This window comes from Caloenas nicobarica, chromosome 1 (assembly GCF_036013445.1).
Source record: "Caloenas nicobarica isolate bCalNic1 chromosome 1, bCalNic1.hap1, whole genome shotgun sequence".
NCBI classification, from domain to species: domain Eukaryota; kingdom Metazoa; phylum Chordata; class Aves; order Columbiformes; family Columbidae; genus Caloenas; species Caloenas nicobarica.
In genome coordinates, this window is record NC_088245.1 from 15,932,713 (window position 1) to 15,957,701 (window position 24,989).

General features: G+C 40.3%; 1 protein-coding gene across 1 annotated transcript; it reads left to right on the plus strand.

Moving 5' to 3' along the window:
* Positions 1–395: 395 nt before the first annotated feature.
* On the plus strand, positions 396–23,150 carry SLC26A4 (solute carrier family 26 member 4). Its single transcript, XM_065641978.1, has 20 exons — positions 396–550; positions 930–1,069; positions 3,254–3,364; positions 5,106–5,296; positions 5,781–5,945; positions 8,495–8,647; positions 8,758–8,840; positions 9,814–9,961; positions 12,393–12,506; positions 13,276–13,353; positions 13,557–13,652; positions 15,035–15,141; positions 16,513–16,582; positions 16,906–16,998; positions 17,101–17,196; positions 18,018–18,248; positions 19,685–19,739; positions 20,061–20,206; positions 21,377–21,460; positions 23,127–23,150. Exons 1-20 carry the CDS (start codon positions 396–398, stop codon positions 23,148–23,150), a joined length of 2,340 nt encoding a protein of 779 aa, XP_065498050.1.
* Positions 23,151–24,989: the final 1,839 nt, after the last annotated feature.

Consider the following 24,989-nt stretch of genomic DNA (forward strand, 5'->3'; position numbering starts at 1 on the left):
GGGAGTGGCGGCCGCCGCGGGGCTGGGAGGGTCGCTCCGGGGAGCGCCGGCCCGGGGCAGGGCTTGCGAGGGGGCCACCGGGGCCGGAGGGCGGACGGAGGCGTCGCCCGGGCCAGCCCGGAGCCGGCTCTCTCTGTTTCCCCGTAAATAAAGCTGCCGGCCGTATAAATGCCGCCGCGGCGGGGCCGGCTCGCCCTGCCCCACGCCGGAGAGCGGGCGCAGGTAGAGCCGTCGGCGGCCCCGGCGGAGCCGCAGCTTCAGGACGCGGACAGCGCTGCGCCGCGGGCCGGGCCGCGCCCTGCCGGAGGGTTCGCGGCCGGGGCGGGCGGGCCGGGCGGCGGGCCGCCAGGGGGTGCCGCGGGCGCTGCTCCCTGCCCTGCGCCTCAGGCGGGGCCATGGCAGCGGGCGAGCGGCCGGAGGAGCCGCTGGCGGAGCTCAGCCACTACGTGGTGGCGCGGCCCATCTACAGCGAGGCGGGCTTCCAGGAGGAGAACGAGCGGCGGCCGCCGCTGCCCCCCACGCTCCGCGAGCGGGCGCAGGCGGCCTGCAGGTGCGTGGCGGCGCCGGGGGCTGCGCGGGGCGCGGGGGGCGGCGAGGAGAGGCGGCGGGCGGCGGGGGACGCGCTGCCCGGGCGCCGGTGAACTCCACCCGCCGAGGGATGAAGTGGCCCGAGCAACGCCGGTCTGTCGATGGGTCGGTCTTGGCGTCCCTTCGCATCGAAGCGAGTGGACGCGGTCGCCCACGAGGCGCTTCTTTCAGCAGGCGGCACGTTTGTCGCCAGTGCCTGCCCCATCCCTGTCTGGAAGACGCGACCGTGCCAACCTCCGCCTGTCCAAATGTGCATTGCCCCAGCTGCTGTCAGCTGCGGCTTGGAGGGGGCTTTCCAGGTGCTGCCCCGTGGGGTACGTTTATCACTGTTTTCCTCGCAGATGTTCAAGAAAAAGGGCCTTTCAGATCACCAAATCCTTCCTGCCCATCCTGGAGTGGCTGCCCAGCTACCGGGTGAAAGAGTGGCTGATCAGGGACATCATCTCGGGGGTCAGCACCGGCCTCGTCGCCACCTTGCAAGGTAAAGCCGGGCACGTCGATTCTCGGGAGGTTTCTGTGAGGGAGCCCGCTGAACACAGGGGTGTTACGCAGGTGGAATTACAAATCTGAGACTTGTTATTTAATACTAGATATTAGGTATTATTTTTCAATAAATAATTGATGGATTTAATTTATTCTTTTTTTTTCTCTGCTTGGCTAGAAGATTTAAATTTCCTTTGATGTGCTATAAAGATATATTTAACTTTTTTTTTAAGCCTTTTACTCAAACAATATTAATTTTGATATTTAAAATTTTAATTACATTGCAATAGATCAGAAACGTCATGTGGTCTTATTTCTCTTTCTTGGTTATCCAAGCCTATAGCTCTCTTGAAGCTGCCTGCAAAAATCTAGTTATTGCTGCAAAATAATGCAAACTTGATATCTACCCTCCTTTAAAATTTGGCCCCTGAGATTGTTCAGGTATCTGCAGAAAACAACCCGAAGGAGATGGTGGAGCATCCACATTTTAAAAAATGATAAACTTGATAGATACTTTCAGTACATGGCTTGGAATATTAAGTTTTCTTTTTTCCTTATTCCATGTATTAGGAAAGCATTCAGTAGACGAACAAATAGAAAAGTGGCAGAAATAAGCAGAAAATAATTAAAATAAGCTGGTTAAGGAAGACTTAAAGGACAGAACCTTCTGCCCGAGGCAGCTGCTAAGGTCCTCTTTCAAAGACAAGATGAGCTATAACCCTGATGGAATCCAGCACATTCATTTTTTTTCATCTCAATAGTGTTCTCACACTATTTTCAGAAGTTTTCAGGACTGGGGGAGATTAGCTGTGTCAACCCCACTTTTTCTCTCAATGAAAATGAAGTGTTTGCACAAGGGGACAACGATACACACGCGGAATGAAGAAAGCAGTTCATGCATTCCTAATGAGCCACAAGTATTCCCCACTGTCTGTTCCCTTGGAGGTGCTAGGGAGGCTCAGACTGCCCAAAAAAAAAAGCATCACAAATTTCTGCCCCACGCAGAGAGTGGCCTGAGGAATAACGAAGTGATTTGTCCACAGCCCAGCAGAGAGTCTGTGTCAGAGCTGGAGGATCACTGCCGAAGGTAGTGCCACAGTTACAGGACTCGCCTGTCTTTTAAAAATGAACTCAGCTAGATGGGCTTTTCATATAACTTTCAACAGCTCTTGTGCTCTTACTGTAACCCCCTAATTTTTTTTATTTTACAGTGGGACCTGGTTTTCTCACAATTATATTCCACTTGTAAAGTTGATTTCTGAAATATATTGTTTGGTGTCCCACCTATGTATTAAAACAAACAAAGATAAAACAATGAAATTAGTTCAAATCTAAATCTAGGTGTAATTAAAAAAAAATCTGACATTTTAAATCATGTGATGTGGGGAAAATTGACCAAAATGTTTGCCAAAAAAGAGGCTTCTGGGATCTTGAAGTCCCTGCAGCCCCTAACTCCCAGCAACTGTGTGTGTTGCCTGCAGCCCTCCCACCAGTCACAGCAGAATGACCAGGACTTCAATTGTTCTGAGCTCTGAAAGGTTTCTGTGGTATCTTTGAAGATGAGTACTACAGAATACTACACCCTGCAGTGGGAGCTAACTGGGTTATGATACCGAAGACTTCTTGTTTGTTTGTTTGTTTGTTGGATTTGATGGCTTGAACAGGTATACAAGGGAAGATGATGTTAAGAATCAAAACTCTCAAATTTGTGTGATTTACTTTTGGGTTTTGAGTTTATAAGCTGATACTGAAAAAAAAAAAAAAACAACCTAGCCTGATTTTCAGAGGGCTGAACATAACTGAAGCATATTTGTACTTCAATAATTCAGAGTCTGCTTGAAATTTCTGTCTGTGATGGGAACACTTCACATATCCGTCTTTTCTCCAAAGGGGCAGACCAGTCACTCTTCCCCCACTTAAACTTCACATTTGAGCCTGTTTTGTGCTACCTGTAGACATATAGGAACATCTCGGGACTTACTCATCCAGCTACCATTGTGGGATATACAATAATTTACAGCCATTGATATTCACATATGTGCCTGCAACTGATTTATAGACAAAACACATACTAAACTGTATCTGGTCAAATGGAGTAAATCTTTCTGAAAGTCCACTCTAAACAAGAGAGTAGTTTGTCGAGAGATTTTAAATCTGACGTTTTGATGATCTGTCATTTCAGGTTTGGCATATGCTTTGCTGGCTTCAGTGCCTGTTCGATACGGTCTCTACTCTGCTTTTTTTCCCATCCTGACATACTTTTTCCTGGGAACATCAAGGCACATCTCAGTTGGTAACTGCATATGTTCAAGTTACAGTGAATGATCTATTACAAAATGTTAATTCTTACTGTAAACATTAACGTTTCATACAAAATAACTACTTTCTGAACCAAACTGGTTTTGCTGAATATTAATATTCATGGGTTTGGGGGACTTAATGCTTATTTCTTCTCTATACAGGTAGTTGTGCATGATAGCTAACTTCAGTTGTGTGCACGCATGCTTTTTGCTTGCACTTATGCTGAAGTTTAAATCTTGTCTTTGGCTACACTCTTTGCAAGAAATTACTATATCAAGGCCTCAGTAGGCAGTATGAACAGACGTTTTGTCTATCAGCTAAAGCTCAAGATGGCTAAAACAGAGCTCTTAGTCTTCTCTACAAGCCTTCCTTGCTGCATCCTTTTTTGATCACTGTGGATAATATCATCTTCTTGCCTGTCGTGGAGACCCAGAACCTGTGTGTCCGCTCCAGCCTCGCTCTAGGTCCTCACATCAAGGCTATGGGTAAACCTTGTTGTTTCTTTCTGAATACTTTCTTTAAAATATGGGGTTTATCTCCTGTCAGTTCTCACATTTAAAATTCATGTTACAGCTCGATCACTGAAGTTTGTTTTCCTTAATTCTAACAAAATACAGTCTTTCTTTGTTCATATTTAGTAAGAATAGATTGTTTTCCCTTCCAAAAGCTTTTGCATGATATTAAGCTTTTTCATCAGCTTTCTCCTCTGCTGCATTGAATACTTCTGTATGTTCCCTCCACTTTGTTAGCTTCTTCCTACCCTACCTATCAGCTCACATTTGATATCCAGGTCTGAGCTGTCACCTCTACTCATGTTGACATTCGTACTTTCTAGATTATCAAACACTCCTTTTCATGCTTTTTCTAGTACTCTTACTCATTAAATGTCCTCTAAGGTATCTGTAAAATTAACTTACCCTTCTTTAAGACATTTAAGAACATTTTCCTTTTCCGCATAATTTTAGTAAATAACCGCAACAAAGGTGATTACTTTTAGATTGTGTGTTGCTGACATGATGACCACTGACTCTCTCTGTTTCTTGCCCAAAGTATGGTTTCAGTCATCTTTAGCCAATGTAGTAGCACACTACTGCCAAAAGATGTGGTCCTACCCCCTGGTGCATGTTCCTGCCACCACCGTGGTGGTGGGATTCCTGACTGTGCAGCCATGTGGCAATCTGGATCAGCTGAAAACCGTGACCAACCAAACCCAGCCCCGCCCAGAAAAACAAAATAAAACCCCACAAACAAACAAAAAACCCACAAAACCCAAAACCCCACCACAACAACAAAAAAACCCCCACACCACCCCTCCCTGCCCCCCAACCAACCAACAACAACACACAAACCAAACCAAAACCCCACAAATGAAATTTAAATAAATGTGGCTTTCAGCTGGATCAGTGATGTGTTTTGTCTGGTTTTGGTACTGTGGTACTGATACAAGGGAGATGGTTGGAACATGTTGCCCCTTTTGGCCTTGGTACAACCCTAAATTGGCTTAAGCAAAGCGTAAGACTGCACCTGCATGTACAATATTATTTATGGAAGGAATTGTGGTTTTCTGTCATGTTTGCAGTGCCTGTGGCTCCTAGCCCCCTACCACTGTAATACTTATGTACCCCAGTTAAAATACTAAATGGATTTTCTGATTTAGAGTTTGCTTGTCTTGTCTGATAAATGCTTCTTTTCAATGTGTATTAAACTGCAGTGTGTTCTGTTTGTCATTACAGGTCCATTCCCTGTAGTCAGTTTGATGGTGGGATCTGTTGTATTGAGCATGGCCCCTGATGATAATTTTCTCATAGATGGCAGTAATGCTACAGGGACTAATGATACTGAGGCAGTGATAGACACTACAGCCAGAGATGCACAGAGAGTGCTGATTGCTAGTACTCTCACATTTCTGGTTGGAATTTTACAGGTAAAATAGTTGGCTTGAAGACACAAGGTTGATAATGCTTTGATTTTAATGGGAAAACATACAGCATGGAAATACCTACTAGGGCAGTAAGACAATTTCCTGTAGTAAAACACAAAAATGAAGGAAAGTCATCTCAAACTCTGAAGAGCTTTTGGGGGATTACCCTTCTTATCCTGGGCAGAGTCTGCGGCAGCATGACTGGGAGTGCAGACAACTGAAGAATAGCCCTGTGATTGCAGACCAAGAGACCTGCACGAAACCAAGTGCTAATGGTGCATGTCCTGGAGCATCCTATCACACATTTCGTCAGGTCTCCTTTATTTCCTTGGATGGCATGATCTTAAGCTGCCCTAGGCTGCAATGGGGGAAGATGGTCCTAAGACTCTGTATCAACAAAGAGAAAAGAACAAAGCATAAGAAATCACCAAATAAAATTGTACCTTTTTGTTGTTTCGCAAGCTGTTATTCTTCATGACTTTTCCAGGTAGTATTTGGAGTCCTTCAGATTGGTTTCATTGTGAGGTACCTTGCAGATCCACTAATTGGGGGATTCACAACTGCAGCTGCTTTTCAAGTGCTTGTGTCACAACTGAAAATAGTCCTAAATGTTTCAACTAACAACTATAACGGTGTCCTTTCCATAATATATGTAAGTATGCCCTTCTCATCTGTTTTTGTTTTATGCAAGAATTTTTATATAATTGTTTATCTTCTGCTTCCATTTCTTACAGGAACGGTTCATATATATGGTGGTAACTATAGGGCATTCATTTAGTTCTCACTCTCACAGAGATCTGCAGCAGTTCTTTTACAGCTGTGGGGCTCTGAGTAGCTGCTTTCCTAGTTCCCCAGATGCTGAAAGTCTAATTACCATATTGAATTTCAGGCAGAGCAGTTTTTCATATAAAATTTAAACATAATTATCCAGCAAACCAGTTTTTCTTCTCTAGGTTGTCACTTCTGGAGACTACGCTCCATCCCACCCCTTGCTTTTTGGCTTATTGTGAAGGATGTTTCATCATTTCGTAATGCTGTCAGGTCATCTCCCAAAGCTGACCGGTCTCAAGCCTCTTTACTCTTAAACCAGCAGGTTATTCTGGTAAAGGGGGTCGTTCTTCGTTCCACACTGTAGTCATTCTTGTGACTACCTAAAGAAGGATGTGGATTCCCACCCTGCCGCCAGGTACCTACTGGTTAGCTAAGGTGAGGCTACCTGTTGCTGTCACAACTCCATTTGTTGATCTTAGACAAAATGATCAAATGGAGAAATGTCTCGGCTGCATTACAGAAATACTGAATTCCTACAGGTCTCATATTACGGAATAGTCTCCTTCCCCAGGAAAATTATTGAGAGTTTTGTCACTGACTTCAGCAAGAAACCATTCAGGTTCATAGTGTTTTAGATCTTACATAGCACTTCACATTGGAAAAACAGATTTCTAAAAGATGCTGTTCTAGACAAAAAAATGTATTTACAGATTTTACACACCAGTTCAGGCAACCAGGCTAGTGAAAATACATTAGACATCTAAATTAGCAAAAATAGGATGAATATAACTACAAACAGCAAGGTAAATTTTAGGAAAAAAAATCTGGTGAACTATTTGGAAAAAAAAAAAAAGTATTATGAGCCTTTTCAGAATTAATGAAAACTCTTTCCTTCAGAACATGGAAAATTAAATGGGACAAATTACTATGTAATAGACCTTAGAGTAGACCTGGTAGGTCATTAAGGCAGCAGGTTTTTCTATCTCTATTTTTTATGTTTCTTGAAGGGTGATACATTTAGTAGAAAGTATTTTTGAAAAGGAATTACAAGGTTCTTCCAGCTCCTGCAAGCCTGAGTGGAATGCCGACGACTTAGGTTTAAGCTCAAAGCTTCTGTGTTCTTAGAGGTGAGCCAAGTCAATGTGTTTGCAGATGCGTGTAGAGCAAAGAAATTGTGATTTCTGGTCTGCTCAACCAGTGACTTGCTGTGTCAGCTTCAGCAAGTTTTGGACTTGCTTCAGGAGTGGTGTTCAACAAACTGCAACACTAAGCATCCAACATGAGCAGAATCCACCCCCCCGAGTTAGAAAGTTACTGTTCCCCTGTGAAGCGGGGTGGTGGGAGAGATGGTCAGTGAGCACGGGGTCTGGTGTGAGCAGCACGATGGGCAAGGAACGGCTTCAGTCACCCGGAGAAAGGCATCTTGTCCAGACTTTCAGGAAGGCTGCTGCTTTAGCTTAAAAACCATAGCCAATTCAGCACTTAGATGTTTTATTTCAAAACCAGAGTTTTTTCAGAATGATACTAGTGCTGCTGCAACCCTCCCCTTGCCTTTAAACTGACAGCTCGGTGGGAGCTAACCAGGATACAAGAAGTCTCTTTCTAACCTCTTGTCTACTAGATTGTTTTGTTAAAGCTACTTCACTATGTATGGAAAAATTAGATTTTCTTGGAGACAGGAGACAAGTGAGAATTACCATGATGCCTAGGAGGACAGAGGAGTATTTGTAGCTGTTGTGTAATCATCCCTTCATGCTTTCTCTGTACACTTGTTTGCAATAAACAATAGGGCAAGGGCATAGCAAGGGTAGAGAAGGGAGCTGCCTATTGCAGTTGTGAGCCCTCCAGCTGAGGAGGGGACTGACCTCTGCTTGGAGTGTTAATGTACCATAAGGTGAGGTTTAGTGACTGCTTTTCTTAAGCATAAGATTCTCCACAGCCTGGCAGAACTCATTCTCTGGAAATAAGCAAACATAGTCTACAGACAATATGTACTGGGCGTATAGTGAACCAGAGTCTTGCTGATGGGTCTGCTAGCTGTCTTTTGAACAGAAAAATGAGGATGTCTCTTGCTATTCAGACAAAGTGGAACAGCTACAGATCTTCTGTTCTTTGCTCCAAGAATGGGTAGAGGTAATACACAGGTAGAGGTTTATTTCTTCTTAGTGTTAATTCCCTAAAAATCAGGAAGCAGAAGCCCCCTATGTGGACAATTCTTGCAGTTAGGCTTTTTCAGTTAAATTCACTGTTAAATCCATGCACTGATTCTGAAGCACCTTGACAGTACATTATTGTCTTGCTCCTCCAGGTCTGAACAAGGAAGTAACTGAGCCTCCTCCAAAACCCCATGCGTCTGGATCTTCTCATGAGTATTTTCGCATCCTTCAAGTGGACATAGGCATGTTTCATGTTGTCATTTCTATTTTCCAGACCCTTATTGAAACATTTGAAAGGATTGGTACCACCAACATTGCAGATCTTATTGCTGGAGTCATCACTATTGTTGTCTGCATGGTAGTTAAAGAGATAAATGATCGATTCAAACACAAGATACCTATACCTATACCAATAGAAGTTCTTGTGGTAAGCAACAGAGCATAACAAAAACTGATAACAGATAAAATAGATGGGGCTAGCTACAGGAAGACAAGAATGCTTTTTTAGTATTAAAACTGCTGTTTTCTTTATTACAGACAATAGTAGCCACTGGTGTTTCATATGCTGCTGACTTGCAAGGCAAATACAATGCAGGCATTGTTGAAAGTATTCCAAGCGGGTGAGTGCTTTTGTTTTCTGGGAAACAGGTATTTTTTTAATTGGCTAAAAATGACAGTGGTAGGTGAAAAGACATACAAGAGATATTGAGAGCTGTAACCTGAGTTTAGAAGTTAGAGCTGGAGATTTCCTAAGTTTTACTTCTCCGTAACTCTAAGTTTTACTTACTCTGTCCACTATGCCACCTAAATGTGTTGCCTAGCTTTCTTTCATCTGTAAAACGGGCATAGGAACGTCATCCTGATTCATGAAGTTCAACTGAGAATTAATTGCTTCATGCTCATAAAGTAAATATATGACTATGGAAAATCTAAAAAAAAAAAAGAATTTTTAATAATGAAATTATGCATAGATTTAATTCCTGTAGACCTGAATTATCCCGCTGTCCTTCATATTCATGCCATTATTGTTATCCCAATCAATCTTGTCACTTCCACTGTCACAGGAGGAAGGATGTTTGGGATTACACTGGCAGACACTTTCACTTGAAAGATTCAGAGCACTTCACAGTAGTAACCTTCACATTCCATTTGGTATTCAGGGCTTGATTAATTAAAATTTGTGGAAACACAGTAGGGGATAAAATGTTTTTGAGATCTTCTGAAGATGTATGTTAACAATAGTATGAAGTGTGATTAACATATTTATGTAATTCATCATAATATTCAATACATCTTTTATTCAATGCTCCAAAAAATGTACTTTTTCACTTTGCTATCATAAGGCCAAATCTCAGTCATGCTGAGAACAATGGAAGCTTTGTTGCTGACTAATAGCATCAGGATTTGGGCTATGGTGAGCTAGATAAGCGTGTTCTGTATGTCAATGGGCTGTTTCCACCTTTTTATTAACTTGAAACATTACACTTCATATTATAAGCAACCTGTATGCCTCTGCCTCAAACTCCTTGACAGTTCTAGTAAGAACAGAATTTGACCCAAGTTGATAACACGAATATATTTTCTAAATGCTAGATTTTTGCCTCCTGAACCTCCAGATGTCAGCCTGTTTTCCCAGATGATAGCATCCTCCTTTTCCATTGCTATTGTTGCTTATGCTATTGCTGTATCCGTGGGGAAAGTCTATGCAACCAAGTATGACTATGCTATTGATGGAAACCAGGTATGTACAGCTGAAATAGTTTAGAAACATCGTGAATGTAAGTTCTGTTTCATGTTGACTTACGCAGCCAAATGAAAGAAACATTTATACACCTATTTCAGACTAAAGTTGAAGTTTGACAGGAAAAATTACAGAATCACAGAATCACAGAATTCTGTGATTCTGTAATTCTGTAAAGTTGAAGTTTGACAGGAAAAATTCTTTCAACTATTGGAAGAAAACAAAAAGAGCTCAAAAGTCCATATATTACCTGAAAAATTTACCACGTAGAGATGTGCTCTGTCTTCAGCATGGGCTTTTCATACTAGTTAATTCCTTCTGTATTGCTTTAGTGACTGCAGTAGCCCTGAGAAGGTAATTAAAGCTAAGCACTTATAGGGGAATTTTCTGGTGATGTCAAGTTGATGTGGCCAGTTTTAGCAACTTGCTTTCCATTTCTACTTGTGAGGCATATTTGGAGGTGTGTTGCTGGGGTCCCAGGGGGAAGGCAGTGTCAGGCTAAGCAGCTGCTCCAGACAGCTTTATTTAGGCTTAGTCTACATGCAGGATTTGTATCAGCTGAACTTTTCAGTTAAGGCATGATTTTATCCCTACAGAATAAATTATTGTACTTCTCAGCATGATACCAGTTACATCAATATAAATATACTTGCAGCTGTACAGCTACGTCCTGCAGCTTCACAAAAGTGAGTGCCTACCAGCATATCAACATACTTGATTAACTGTCTGCACCAAATAGCTGAATTGTGTTAACTGTTGGTGTCTAAAGGCACAGAGCTAGAATGTTCCATGAGTAGAACATCGACAAGCTCTTAGAGGATTCCTGCTGCTGTTCAGTGCCCTCCCCAGGGGCTATGTGGCTTCCCCATGGGTGTGGGAGGAAAAGGCCAGAAAGATTCCTTGTCCTGCATCTATGCTGATTTTGAATGTCATCCTTTGAACACATGAGAAAATACACTTACTACAATAAATAGATAAGCTGAGTACTTTGTTTAATGAGTCCTCATTTTAGTATTAATTTATTACATAAAGTTTGATTTTGGAAACATTATTTTGCAGTATGTAACAAAACTATACTTCTGAACATGCTTATCACTTTACAATACTCAAAGTTCATATCTGGTAACACTTCGACTTAAAGTTTCGACTTTCAGTATAATAAATCTGAATGAATAACACATATTCCTGGAAGTGCTGTTTATGCCATTCTTCTGTTGAATATGCTGTTCTGCCAGCACTGATATGCTTCAAAGATACTGATTAAATATTGTAGTAGTAGAATTACTGTCTATAAAAGCAAAGTGCCTTCCTTTCAATACTATGCTATGAATTTTACACATAGCAAAGGTTAAATGCAGCCATGAATGATGGGCAAATAGTTTGCTTGAACTGGAGAGGTTAAAACACCATCATAAAAGCAGGTAATTTTGATGGACCTAAGAACACCAGGAACTATTCGTCCAGTATTTCCTTGCAGAGCACAGCTGTTACACAGGAATAGGCATGAATCATCTAGGTCTATTCTGTTAAAGAACATGAAATTAAAATCCTGTTCTTGTAGTTGGAGGTTAATGAAAAGCTTACAGGAAATTCCATTTTGGAGAAAAGACAGGAGGGAGTAAAAATAAAATCTCAAATTATATTTCAAAAAATTTGCAGTGAGTGAAAAGCCCTTGTGACTGTGTCAGCTTGGTGAAAACAATGTTTCTGTCAATTATATGGGGTTGCAGGCAGCTCCCAAATGCCTAATTTCCCAGCAGAGGAATGGCCCGGATCCCAGGACATAAAGCTCCCAGGGTCCTTGTCACTTGAGCAGAACAAGCAGCATCAGTAGGCGCCAGCATCTGTGACCCTGGGGCAAATCTATGAGAACGCTGCCTGGGACTCAGCATGAGTTCATTGGGATGTTGAGAATGAAAAAAATCTGGCTCAACAAACTAGAAGTTTTCAGTGAAACTGTATTTTATTGCAAAGTTCCTGATTAGTTCTACTAATCATACAATGCTTTGCATTAATTAGAGGCTTGTCTAAACTCAGACTGCTGTACTGATTAAAATTTGTTTAGCTGATGATACTTGGGAGTTAAATTTATACTAGTCCCATTTGTTGATGCAGTTATACCAGTGTAATTGTTAGAAATGTTAGGTTTGATAACATTGATGGAAATAAGCTTTAAATGTCTTTATACTAAGATGAGTATGTCCATGTTAGGGAGAGTATACCAACTTCATTGTACTGATTTCCAAACACAGGTAGTCACACTGGCACAAGAGGAACTTTTGTACACATTTAACAGCTACTAGTAATCCCTAATCTTCTCGATATTATTGTGCTACCTACTTTATAAACTACTGTAGAAGCTATTGTCATTCTCCATTGCAAAATTGTCTTCAGGCATCTGTATTTACAGCATCATTCAATTATCTTTCAGGAATTTATTGCCTTCGGGATCAGCAACCTTTTTTCAGGTGCCTTTTCTTGTTTTGTTGCAACTACTGCTCTTTCACGGACAGCCGTCCAAGAAAGTACTGGTGGAAAGACTCAGGTAATGACCTCTCCTTACTAGTAGTGTGCATGAGTAAATTTAATCTTATATAGGGCACAGCTCTCACAATGGGATGAGAATAGCCCAAAAATGATTGCATTGCTGGCACATGGAAAGCCACAGGCGTCTTAGCTAGCAGCTTGTGCTCTGGCAGTGAATCGTTTTTGTAGCTCTGCCAGAAGAGGGCAATCAGGTTTTACATAGCATGAGCTACACCAGGGGTCAGAAATCCTTCAAACCTAATTCCCCAGAATTTCATTCCCAGTTCAGGGACCGAGTTTGTCACAGTAGGAATTCAGGATGAGGGAGGAAATCCTCTCACAGCTGCCGATGAAGCTCCCATGTGCTGGCCTGAGCAGCCCTGCCATATGCCATTCATCGCCTTTCTCATGTTGAGTGTGCTACTCTGTTTTACAGCACTACAGCTTTGCACCTTTCAACAGTGGAAAATTTCAGGTTATCCAGCAGCCCCTTTTCTGGCCAACACACAGACTCTGCTCCTTTCATCTGTCTATGCAGCGTAACCCTACCAAGAGCTACTACCTTGTGTGCAGTAGTTTAGACTATCTGCTTAATTGAATTGCCTCTGTGTTAGCTGAAGTGTGTAATGATTGCCCACGTATGCCTAAGCACAATGGCATTTTGGCAGGTCTCTTTGTTCCTAAAGAAATGTGATGTGCAACTACTTGTACATTTTTCTTTGTAATTCTAGAAACCTAAGACAGAGTCTTAATAAGTTCATTTCCTATAAACATTCTGTTCTTCGCAGGTTGCTGGTATCATCTCAGCTGGGATTGTTTTGATTGCAATTGTTGCCCTGGGGAAATTGCTAGAGCCCTTACAAAAGGTACAGTGCTTGTCCTCTGCAGCACAGCCACCCACAGCAATCCCATCTGAATGCTCAGCTTTGATGGGCAGGATTAATAGTCCTGTTCATATTATGGTGACTGACACCAGGCAAGGCTCTGCTTTATAGTGTATCATGTTGAGCAGTATCTTAATATGCATTTTTGCTTCTGAATAACATGTTTTCATCATTGTTCTTCCCAGTCTGTGTTGGCAGCTGTAGTCATTGCGAACTTGAAAGGGATGTTCATGCAAGTGTTTGATGTTCCCCGTCTGTGGAGACAGAATAAAGTGGATGCTGTAAGTAACCTAATTTTTTATTTTCTACTGAATTTTTTTTCTGTTTTTCTTTTTGCCTTTTAATACCATCCAAGTTTCTCTTAACTACCACATAAACAGAATTTTGTAGAGTTAACGTCAGAAAATTTTTATGTGCATCCTTAAAATGCAAGTGTCCTGAGGTCAGTTAAAAATTCCCCATTTCAGAGTTTTATATGGTATTATGCTCATTTTCTTTATTTTGTATATCCCACAGTAAGGGTGCCAATCAGGGTGTTCCTGTGCAGTGATGACTCCATAGCAATTACCATAGTTTACAGCAATCTTGCTGCGATGGCTTGAAAATCAGAATAAAGATAGCCTGTTGCCACCTTTACCATTCTGCTTTTATCTTTTGCACAGTTTAAATGGGCCAGAAAATCTAACCTTTTCTTAATTCATGTACATACATTTATGTTGTTACCACATTAGCATTTGCCTGAATAATCTCAGGTAGTCCTCAAAAAATGTGTTTTCTTGTTCTAGCAAGATTAATCCAAACTAGAATGTGGATTCATTTGTCATGCTAATGGATATATGAACAGACTTAAGAACCACTATAATCATATGTCACAGTACTTGCTGACATCTCCCACTGTGTTTTCTGTGGAAAAGATAGCATGGAAAGTATTTTCTCCACGCAGTCCTTACTATGCACAGATTTTACAGCGTGTGCCGTTGGGCAGAACCTGCCTTAGGTAGATCTGAAACTTTAGTAGTCAATCATTTACTAATCCTCTTCACAGGTAAAAAAACTTCAGTGACAAGTGCGGGCACTCAGCTTTTTGTGTGATTGGGTCCACTGGGTGTTCTGCCTGGGCAGTGATGTAGAGAGGAGCTGAGGAGCCCACTTCAACTGTTCTGCTTGAATATTCAGTGGAGACTTTAGAGAGTGCCATCAACCTGTTAATATGAAATACCTCCCTGGAACAGTTCTGATTCTCAGATATCACTGAGGAGCCCCCTTCCCTCTCTATATGTCTGTAGGCGGGGCATCTTACAGTATTTTACATCCTGGGAAAATAAATTATTTCCAAATTCTAATGCTGCCATCAGAAATAAGAAAATGCAATGGTTAACTGCATCCCCTTTGCTTTCACTAAATTAACTTGATCCTTGAAAAATGTTGTTATGTTAAAAAACTTATTTCCTAAAAAGCTAACTATGCCTGAGAAGATAGTGATTGGTAGAATTATTTTGGAGGAAGGCTTTTGTATGGAAGCCAGCTAATTGTCAATGTGCTATGATCATCTCCAAAGTTAAATTCTTCTGCTACTCATAGTGTCTGGTCCAGTGGTTCTTTAGCATGACCAGGAGTTTTATATTACAATTAAGAGACTTTACACTTGTTATTTCTTCTCCAGATGATCTGGGTTTTCACATGTGTAGCATCAATCATTCTGGGACTTGATTTGGGATTACTTGCTGGCCTTTTGTTTGGATTGCTGACGGTTGTGCTGAGAGTTCAGTTGTAAGTAACACAGGATTAGAAATAATTGTTAGTGTTATACCATGAAAAAGGAAGACAATATGCTGAAAAGCAAGATGATCTGTGGCAGAAAATCTGCTTGGGTTTACAAAAATTTTGAAGTGGATAAAATCTATTATTTAGAACAAAACACTGTGTGCTATCATTTAATGACACTGATAAAAGAGAAGCTGCATTATTTTATCAGTATTTATTCTATATCATGTTGGATACTCTGGTGGTACTTCACTTTATGTTATTTATGCACTCACATAGCTGAGTTCTGGAAAGGGACAGGAACACTGCAGATCAAATGTAAAAAATGTATGAATGGTTTCTGTAATTAGTTGATCATTATAGTGACTCTTAGCATGTAATACTACTATAGCATGTGACACATGCCGATAACTTTTTCACTTTGCTTATACAAGACTGAGTGTACGCCTTTGAAAGAAGAGGAAGAGTACACATGAGGATAAGACAAAATTTTGTGCTTGTGGCTGATTTGTTGCTGCTCAATGAACAAATGGTAGTGGAATTGTGAGAAAAGGTGGCTTTGCAGAATCTTCTTTGGCAATCTTGTTACTTTTAATTGATTTTATTTTTTTCTCTGAAAATCCAACATAACTCCTTTCCTTCAGCCTGGAGGCCAGAGAGTATAGTTACTAACAATGCCAAAAGATAGTTGCGCGGTCAGCAGATGCCTAAAAATAAAGCTTTGCAAAGGTTCCTACAGAATAGTAGATTATAAAAAATGGAATTTGAAGAGCCTCAAAAAACATTTCTGAATTCAACTCAGATTTGTGAAATCAAAATATAAAAGGGAGGCGAGGCTTTACAAACTTTAAATAATTTCCTTCAATTGTTAAAAATATATCTGGAGACTGCAAAATATTTTGGTTTTGTTATTGACTGAAATCAAAATTAAAAGGGTTGGACAAAAAGTTTTAAGTAATCTGAAAAGAATGTAAATGTATTGTTTCAGTTGAGTTGAAATGAAAAAACATTATTTTTTTGAGTCAAAAAATAGTTTTTTTCATTCAAACCAAACTGACCTGCTCTTAAAACATTTTTGTGGTTTGGGAAACAAATGCAACAAGTTATTCATTCAGCTCTACATAAAAATGGTGCGGCAAGTAGGCTGAGACCAAAATACCTTGTCTTTAAAAAGCATAATTCACTACAAGTCGGAAAAAGACCGTTGCACAGTGACACAAAGCAAAGATACAATGCTCTTCCAATGAGACCATCAGTTTGGCAGAAGACAGCAGACTACAAGAGTATATGACAGTTTGTATGCAGCAATCCTTTACATTCTGTGAATACCTAAATATGATGTTTACCTTCACTGTCTTTTCTTTTTGTTTCTGTTAGTCCTTCATGGGGTGGCTTTGGAAACATTCCTGGCACAGACATCTACAAGAAAGTCAAGGACTACAAAAATGTAAGTCATTGCTGAGTTGTTTCCCAGTCTACAAGCCAGTGTAAGACAAAGTTGTGCCTTGCATGTTGTGGACAACTTGAATTCGGAAGTGGAGTGCTCAAAGATAAGAAGTTTCAGCATTAAATTCTTCATCTTGATCAAGATGGGTGGTCCATCTTGCATGCTTGGGCTCTAAGCTTCTAAAATCTGAATGACCAATTCTCCACAAAGACGCATCATTTTTTGTGAATTAGATGTGCAGCTGAACTGTTGAAGTAGTTAAACTGCTTCTTATTAGCCAAAATATGCTTGCTGCTGCTTAACCTTATATTTTTTGGCAACAGGTTATAGAACCAGAAGGTGTGAAGATCCTCAGGTTTTCAAGTCCAATTTTTTATGCTAATATCGATGGACTGAAAAGCAGCCTCAAATCCACAGTAAGTGATATGTGACAGCTTTGGACGCTTCTTAATTGTCTTTGAGATTCCCTCAGAATTAAATCTAGCTAAAATTAAATAATTTTGATCCTTTTTCTGTAGGTGGGGTTTGATGCAGTCAAGGTATATAACAAGAGGCTCAAAGCACTGAGGAAGATACAAAAGCTAATAAAGAAGGGGAAATTAAAAGCTACTAAGGTAAATTAATTTTTTTTCTTTCTGTTGTTTCTTGAAGGATTACTGTTACAGCTTATTACTTTACCCTTAATTATGAGTTCCTCTATACTCATCTTTAAAATAAAGATGGAAAAGTGTGACTTATTACTGGAAGTCTGAGACCTGCAGGAGACTTAGCAGAGCACTACACCTATTGCCAGAGACCCCATAGATTCAGGCAGCTGTGACAGGCATAGTGTTAACAAGAGTGGAAGCAAGAGATTCCCTGATCCTACCTCTACGCCTCACCACCTCACATTGTGCAGTAGAAGTGCTGGCTCTTTCGCGTGTACATACTTTTACTCTCCAGCTTCCTATGCACACACTCCAGCCCCTCAATGTCTTTCTTGTAGTGAAGGGCCCCAAACTGAACACAGGATTCGAGGTGGGGCCTCACCAGCGCTGAGTACAAGGAGATGAGCGCTGCCCTGGTCCTGCTGGCCACAGTATTGCTGACACAAGGAAGGGAGTAACCAGCCTGGCACCCAGGAATCTTGGGGCTGCTAGGGAGGGGAAGAAGAAATCTGTTTGGTTTGTCTACTTGATCCACAGGACCTTCAAGGCCTGAGAATGAGGGGAAAGGGAACAAATACGTGACCTGCTTGGTCACAGAGAATGGCTGCTTGCCTTATGTCATTAGTTATGCTAATGATGTTACCAGGGCTTGGGAGCAGGGGGTACAGGTCACAGGTATCAGTCTCATTCATTCCTGAAACAGATGTTATCATAGGGAAGTATTTCCTGTAACTCAAAAACCTTCTTCATGATTAAAGGATATATTTCATATATTATCTGCACATTAGAATGGCATCATCAGTGAGCCTGGTATTAATAATGAAGCTTTCACGACTGATGAGGAACCTGAAGACAATGAAGATCTTCAAGTTCCCACCAAAGAAGTAGAGATCCAAGTCGACTGGAATTCAGAACTCCCAGTCAAAGTAAACATTCCCAAGGTGCCCATCCACAGTCTCATTTTTGATTTTGGAGCAGTAACCTTCTTGGATATTGTAGCTGTGAGATCAATAAAAACGGTAAGGGCATTTTTTTCTGGTGTTCCATGAAAATGAAACTAGTCAGTAGTATGGAAACCAAGAGCTGTCAGCTGAAGTTCATTTCTGAGTTTTTAAAAGTCTGCTGTAGAAAAATACCTTCAAAACTAATACAGCAAGAGGTAGAATATTGGTGTATGCATATTTTATGTGGGAAAAAAAAATGCATTAAAAGAACAATATGAAGGTTACATAGTCAAGTACTCTAAAATTAGAACTGTAAAATGTGGTCACCTTGTATGCATATGTTATGAAATATTTGGCTATATATTTTCTTTCCACATGCCTCCTGCTTTAATCCAGGCACAGGATAATGCTCACTCAACACAGAGGTAGTAAAAATTTCACCTTCCATCACTTTTGAGTCTTTAACCACGGTATTTATTTATTAATTCCACATTATTTACATTATGAAGGAAGAACAATTCATTTCTTTGTAGGTTTTTCTGTGGCTAATATCAGAGCACATCATCAACATTCATTAATTCATCCTCAAACATCACACTACTAAATAAGGAGCTAATATTCCTAGTTTAGTGGGAGGGAAATGAGGTGAAGAGATTAAAGCCAAGTATTTCCATTATTTTTTGGTACCCAGTTACAAAGACTGTTCAGTCTTTAGTCTTTCATGATACTTTTTGTGTTCAGATTGCTGCTTTCACTAACTTTATTTCGCAGCTGGGACTGCTTAGCCTATCTATAAACCAGATCTTAGATTACCAAGACTCTAGTTTCTCAATGAACAGAAGAGGATGGAATTATCAATCACCTCTGAAAATACTATTCTAAAAGACTTGCCTGTCACCAGAGAGCCAGGGGTAGAATCCAGCCTTCCCCCTTTTAACTAACTGAAATACAAGAATGCTGGATGCCTCACTTCAGCCTTCTGACTGCTTTTGATTCAGTTCCGGCTTCTGAGACAAAAGAGATACGGGGTCCATAGACAGAACTCTTTCCATATGCAGCTTTTTCATCCAAGAGCAAGTCCATCTGCCGCACCACAGGAGGGAAAAATCCGTGTAAAAAAATTTGCATGTGCCAGTGAAAGAATGTATCATATCACACATACATGGGGGGAAATAAAGGTTGCTCAGGCCCACGTGGTTCTCACTTGAAGGGATACGATTATTCATGTTATGAGAACAGAATGAGAACCTTGTGTGTATGTATGTGTAAAATTACATAGCTGAAGACAGGCCACTTCAGCAACCAGGTACCTACCTACTGAATCTTTACATATAGCAGTTCCTTATTTATGATGAATAAATAAAACATAACATTTGGAATGAAGATACTCAGAAACAAATGAAGTGTGTGTGTGCCTATACATTACATATGTAGACATATATACATATATGTATTTTCTCCTTACAGACTTTATTTATTTATGTCCTTGTTGCAAACTTTTATTTTTTTAGATAATTAGAGAGTTTGAGAGAATTGATGTGAGAGTATACTTTGCTTCATATCAAGGTAAACATCCAAATATTTCTAATACCACTCATGCAAAGAATAAAATGAAGATGAAAAGGGATCTCTAGATGTGTCTGTGGGAGCATTTGTTCTTATAAAAGTGTGAATTGTCACACTGATAAACGTGGTGAGCTGCAGTGGGACACAAAGAATGGTGGGGTTGAAAGGAAATATGGAAAGTAAAAGTCAGGACAAAGTTATGATTGACTGATTGATTTGGCTGTACATTTGATTTTTTGATAGTTGCAACCATGTATTTTGACATTTATTTCTTAAATTACTTCAATTTGTATTAACCTGTTATGACTTTCTTTTATTCAGACAACCTTATATCTCAACTGGAACGGAGTGCCTTCTTTGATGATACTGTCAGAAAAGACATGTTCTTCCTGACTGTCCATGATGCTGTGCTCTACATAAGGAATCGAATGACATACAGTGACAAGCAGGATCCCATATTTGAGAAGGTAAGGATATCCAGTAGTACGTTTCCCTTCCTTCTATCATCTAGTATTCATTCTTGGAATTTCCATTACAGCATGGCATGTTTGGAAACTAGACACAGAGCCGTAGTACAAAAAAGTGAGAGTCTAGTAAACTGGGCAGCTTCTGTAGTACACGAATATTTTGCTAGATCAAAGGAAGGGTCTGTCGACCCCAGGATCTTAATAGTGAAAGGAACACAAGAAACAGAACACACAGAGAACACTTTATCCTAAGACACATTTTCTAGTTTCTGACAACTGGCAGGTTAAGAACTTCCTCAGCTGGAGGTTGCATTTGAACCATTATATTTAATCATCACAGATGGAGTTTTCCTCAATGTGTCTGTCATACAGCTTCTAGAACCCCTTTATACATTTTAGCTTGACACTATCCTGTGGAGATGGGTTCTGTGATTTTTTGATGTGTTCTATGACAAATATTTCCCCTTTGTTTTAAGCCTGTTGGATTCGGGGATTGCTAGTTGCAATGAATAACCATTCCCTGCTCCTTTTCCCAACACTATCAGCAATTTCATGTATCTCTGGTCAAAGCTGAAGAGTCCCATCCTACTTGGTGTGAGTGTGTATGGAAGCTTTTCCACACTAGTGTTCATTCCCACTGCCCTTCTCTGCGTTTCCTAGTTGTATTCTTTGGTTTTTGAGATAACCAGCACACTCTGTAGCATATAAAGATGTGGGCCCACATTAGGAAGATGGCTTTATAATGGTCTCCTGTCTTTTCACCACAATTCCTTCCCTAGCAATCACTATTACAGTACTATGAATAAATAGTAATTAAAACTAATATTACTGATAACTAGGATGGGACCCTTATTTTTTTATAATTTTTGCATACTACTGTCTTACAGTAGAGATTGACGTTTTGACAAAGCTATACAGCAGTTTAGAGATAGATTCTGCTTTTATTATTTTTACAAAGTCATAACTAGTCATATGAGGAGAGGCAGGATCAAAAGCTTTTCAGCACTTAAGTTCCTCTCAGCTGAAATAAATCAACGGCTTTGTCAAGGAGTAAACAACAGACTCCTGTAAGCTGTGGAAGCTGTCTTAAGGTATTTCACAGTAATAAATCAGTTTCAATTATACAGATAACATGTAACTCATCATGTTTCTTAATTTCCTTCTGCCAAGATTTCACTCATGCAGGAGTCTAAAGAACCCATAGAATTCACAGAAACAAGCCAGCCTGATGATCAACTGGATGTTCAGGAAGAGGTACGCACTTTGGAACTGAATGTGTCTCTTACTTATGCAATACTGCTGGCTTTATTCCTTTGCCTGTAGCGTTAAGTCATGCCGTGAGAGTATGGCGGATCAACTGAGCCCTCAACAGTTTCCTTCTCTATAAATAAATACACTCCCTGGGTACCTGAATGTCAGTGCTTAGTGGAGGAAGTCAAGTTTTTCTTGAGATATAGTAGATGATACGTGCACAAGCATCTCCTGATTTCTGTCTCTTTAGGGCCACTTTTGCCTTACACAGGCTTATAAACAGATCTAAACATGAGTTAGGTGCCTGGAAGAAGACTTCATAAGGCTTGAGGCACCTGAGTCCAAAAGTATGGTCAACCTCACCTCTTCATTCCTCCTTTTCAACACAGCAGACACCTACTTGCACAATCCAAACATTTTCGAGGAGTCTGCAGTAAAACAGTATACTGAACATAACTAACACACAACAGCACAAGTCCATTAAAGCAATACCATGATATTTTGCGTTTACAGAATACTGCCAGAAAATAAAGTAGCACTTACTGCTAAAATAATGGGGCAGCACACATTTATTCAGAAATTGGGAGATTAAGCTAAATGCCCTTTTATAGTCTGAGATGGATTAAAGTACTGATGTATCAATACCTTGGAAGTTTTATAACACTCCGTGTAGGTAAAGGCACAATTATTATGTTTCCCTCCTATTGTGGTACTAGTCAGAACTCTGTTCTTAATTCCTGATTTAAAACGGTGTAGTGCCCTGTGCTTGGCCTCTCTGCTCCAGCAGCAGGAATGGAAAGGGGCTGGAGCCACACTGTCACCCTTCTCTCCATCATGTTCTAGCAAAATGTGGCAGCAAGGTTGCTGTGCATGTGGGACACAGAGGTCCCTGGAGGGAAGTCGCTAAGAGGGGGTTGTGCTGGACAGAGGTTCTCAGCATCACCGCACATTGTAAATTTTACCATAGCGTGAAGTCCTATAGGAAAAAGTCTGGTCAGCTTGGAAGACAGATCGGTGAGAGGAGAAACCAAGACCCTGAGCAAATGCCTCTCAAACTTCATCAGGGCTTGGTCAGTACCTGACACTTGGTACTCCTGATTCACCCCCTCCTTTTTTGGTTGGTATGAATATTGCGAGATACCCAAATATTATTCTTTGTAACTAAAATGGGCAGATACACTTTCCACTCCTCTGTAAATCACAGTGCAGAAAGGAATGAAGGATTTAAAAAGCTAGAAAAACACCATAATTCTGTAACAGAGTGTTTGGGAATTGCAAGCCAAAAAGAGTTGAATTCTCATTTCTGTTCACAGGATTGCTTAGATATTTATATAATTGTCATTAAGTAAGAGAAGAAGCCAGACACAAAAATACCAACCCAAGGTCAAAGAGTGTTTTGAGAGGTTTCTGTCCTCCACCTTTATAGCCACATTTTGAAGGTGAGCACTGGTAACCTTCAGACCTGCAGGTTCCTGACTGAATTGCCCAGTGCACAAGTCAGAGGGCAGCTACCTCAGAACAGTTACTTTATCTGTGCTTTCATTGTGACCAGGTTGAACTTGGTACTTTTTAGTTGACACGTACACAAAAATTTTATTTTTCCAAACTGTGTGTACTGAGAACTAACCACGGCCTATTTCTCTCCACCTTTTGAAAACCATCTCACTAGGCTATGCGCAGACTTGCTTCGTGAGGATGGACTGTTGGAACGGTCTTACCTGTGGACTCACAGCAATCTTTATGCACCTGTACTATATAAGCATTTTCTGCAATGAAACCAATCTTTGCACTTGAAGAAAACCTTGATTGTTTGTCTGAATGATACAGATCTCTAGAAATCTCCACATCTTAGCTAACGCTATCCCGGAAATATTCTGGACCTTGATTCTGCAAGCACTTTCTGATATGTTATATTGATAAAAAAAAAATCAGAAGACTATTACTAAAGACATACTTGGTTTTGGGACTAATGAGGCAGAAGGTGCATTACAGCATTTTATCAGTGTGTACAGGATGAAAAGCTGTTTTGTGGTCTGCCCAGGAGAGTTGAAGAGACCAAAATCTTTGGATGGCAAGCTTTTTGTTCTGTATTTGTACAATGTCTAGCAAGAGAGCAGGAGTTCTAGCTGGCCAAGGCTTTGCAATTGTAGAACATTACTGTGAGCATATGTGCTGACAAGGCTTGAAAAATGTATCATTGTGATTGTTTTTTCCAAGCAATTCCTTAAATTGCTGCAGGTTGTTAGGTAACTGAAACAGGTGACAGGTGAAACAGTCACATGAACAGAAAATGGCACTGAACTCTTATAAAACTTTAAATAGGAAAAGTTTCAATAGAAAAGACCCTTGAGTATGGGCTCATTAGTTCTTTACTAACCCCATTGTAGCAAATCATGCACTACTATTAACGATTGTCCCTACAGTGAAGTATACACAGAAGATTATATTGGCTAGGTTACGTATCCTTGATCAAGAGGCAGATTGTGACATAGATTAGATTAAGGAAAACCTTAGTCCCCAAGTACTTAATGGAATCTGTAGAACAGGCTGCTACTGAGTGCAAGTAAGAAATTCAGAATGCGACCTAGTATAGAGGTTTTTCTTTTTAATTAAATGGAATATAGGAGGTTTTTTAGTTTAATAGTTATATTTTTATATAGCATATTTTTCTTTTAATATTCTACATCAAGCTGCTGCTGTTCTTTTACGTTCGACAGTCCATAATGCACAAGTGCAATAATTTACAAAAGATAAATAATCTGACCTGCAAAACTTTAATCCTTACTTTAGGACTATATAAAAGAGATATGCAGGAAAGCAATGTTCTTATTTTTCATGAAGAAGAAATGTGTTTTGGTGGAAAACAGACTGCTACCTTAAATTTTTTAGCACTACATTATTTTTTTAAATGGAAAAAAAACCTGAATGGTGAGGGAACAGATAATAACAAAAGTGTGAGAAGTGTTCCGGTATAAAACTCCTTTAAGTTCCGCAATGTCGGCTAATTAGCTTCAGTACGTTCACGTATTTAAGTCTCCTTCTTTGATTTCATTGGAGAAATGTTCCTATATCACACTGCACAGAGATTTTTTTCTGCAAGTAATGTTAGTGGAAAATCTCAGGTGAAAAGCTAAGCACTAAATAAATTATTCTGTCCTAAGGACCTGAGTGAACTCCATCAAAATCAGTGAAAAAAATCCTATAACTTTCTGTCAGCTGGACAGTACCTTACACAGTAGGTAACAACACCAGACTGGCATCTTCATGCTCTAATTAAGGCAAAAACTTCAGCCTTCGTGACACTTGGTGAAGTTTCCCATTTCAAATGCAATACAAATAGACATATGCTGTTGGGATGTGGGCCTGGCATCTCCACAAGCTGAGAATTAGGCCCATGTTTAATTGGCAAATCAGGCTGATCCACACCTCCTTAGACGAAAGCAGTAATTGCCATTTACACTAAGGCTTAGGCTCAGGCTGGGATTTGACAATTCGGGCTTTTAGCGCTACCTCTCTTCATTCTCCCTCCTTC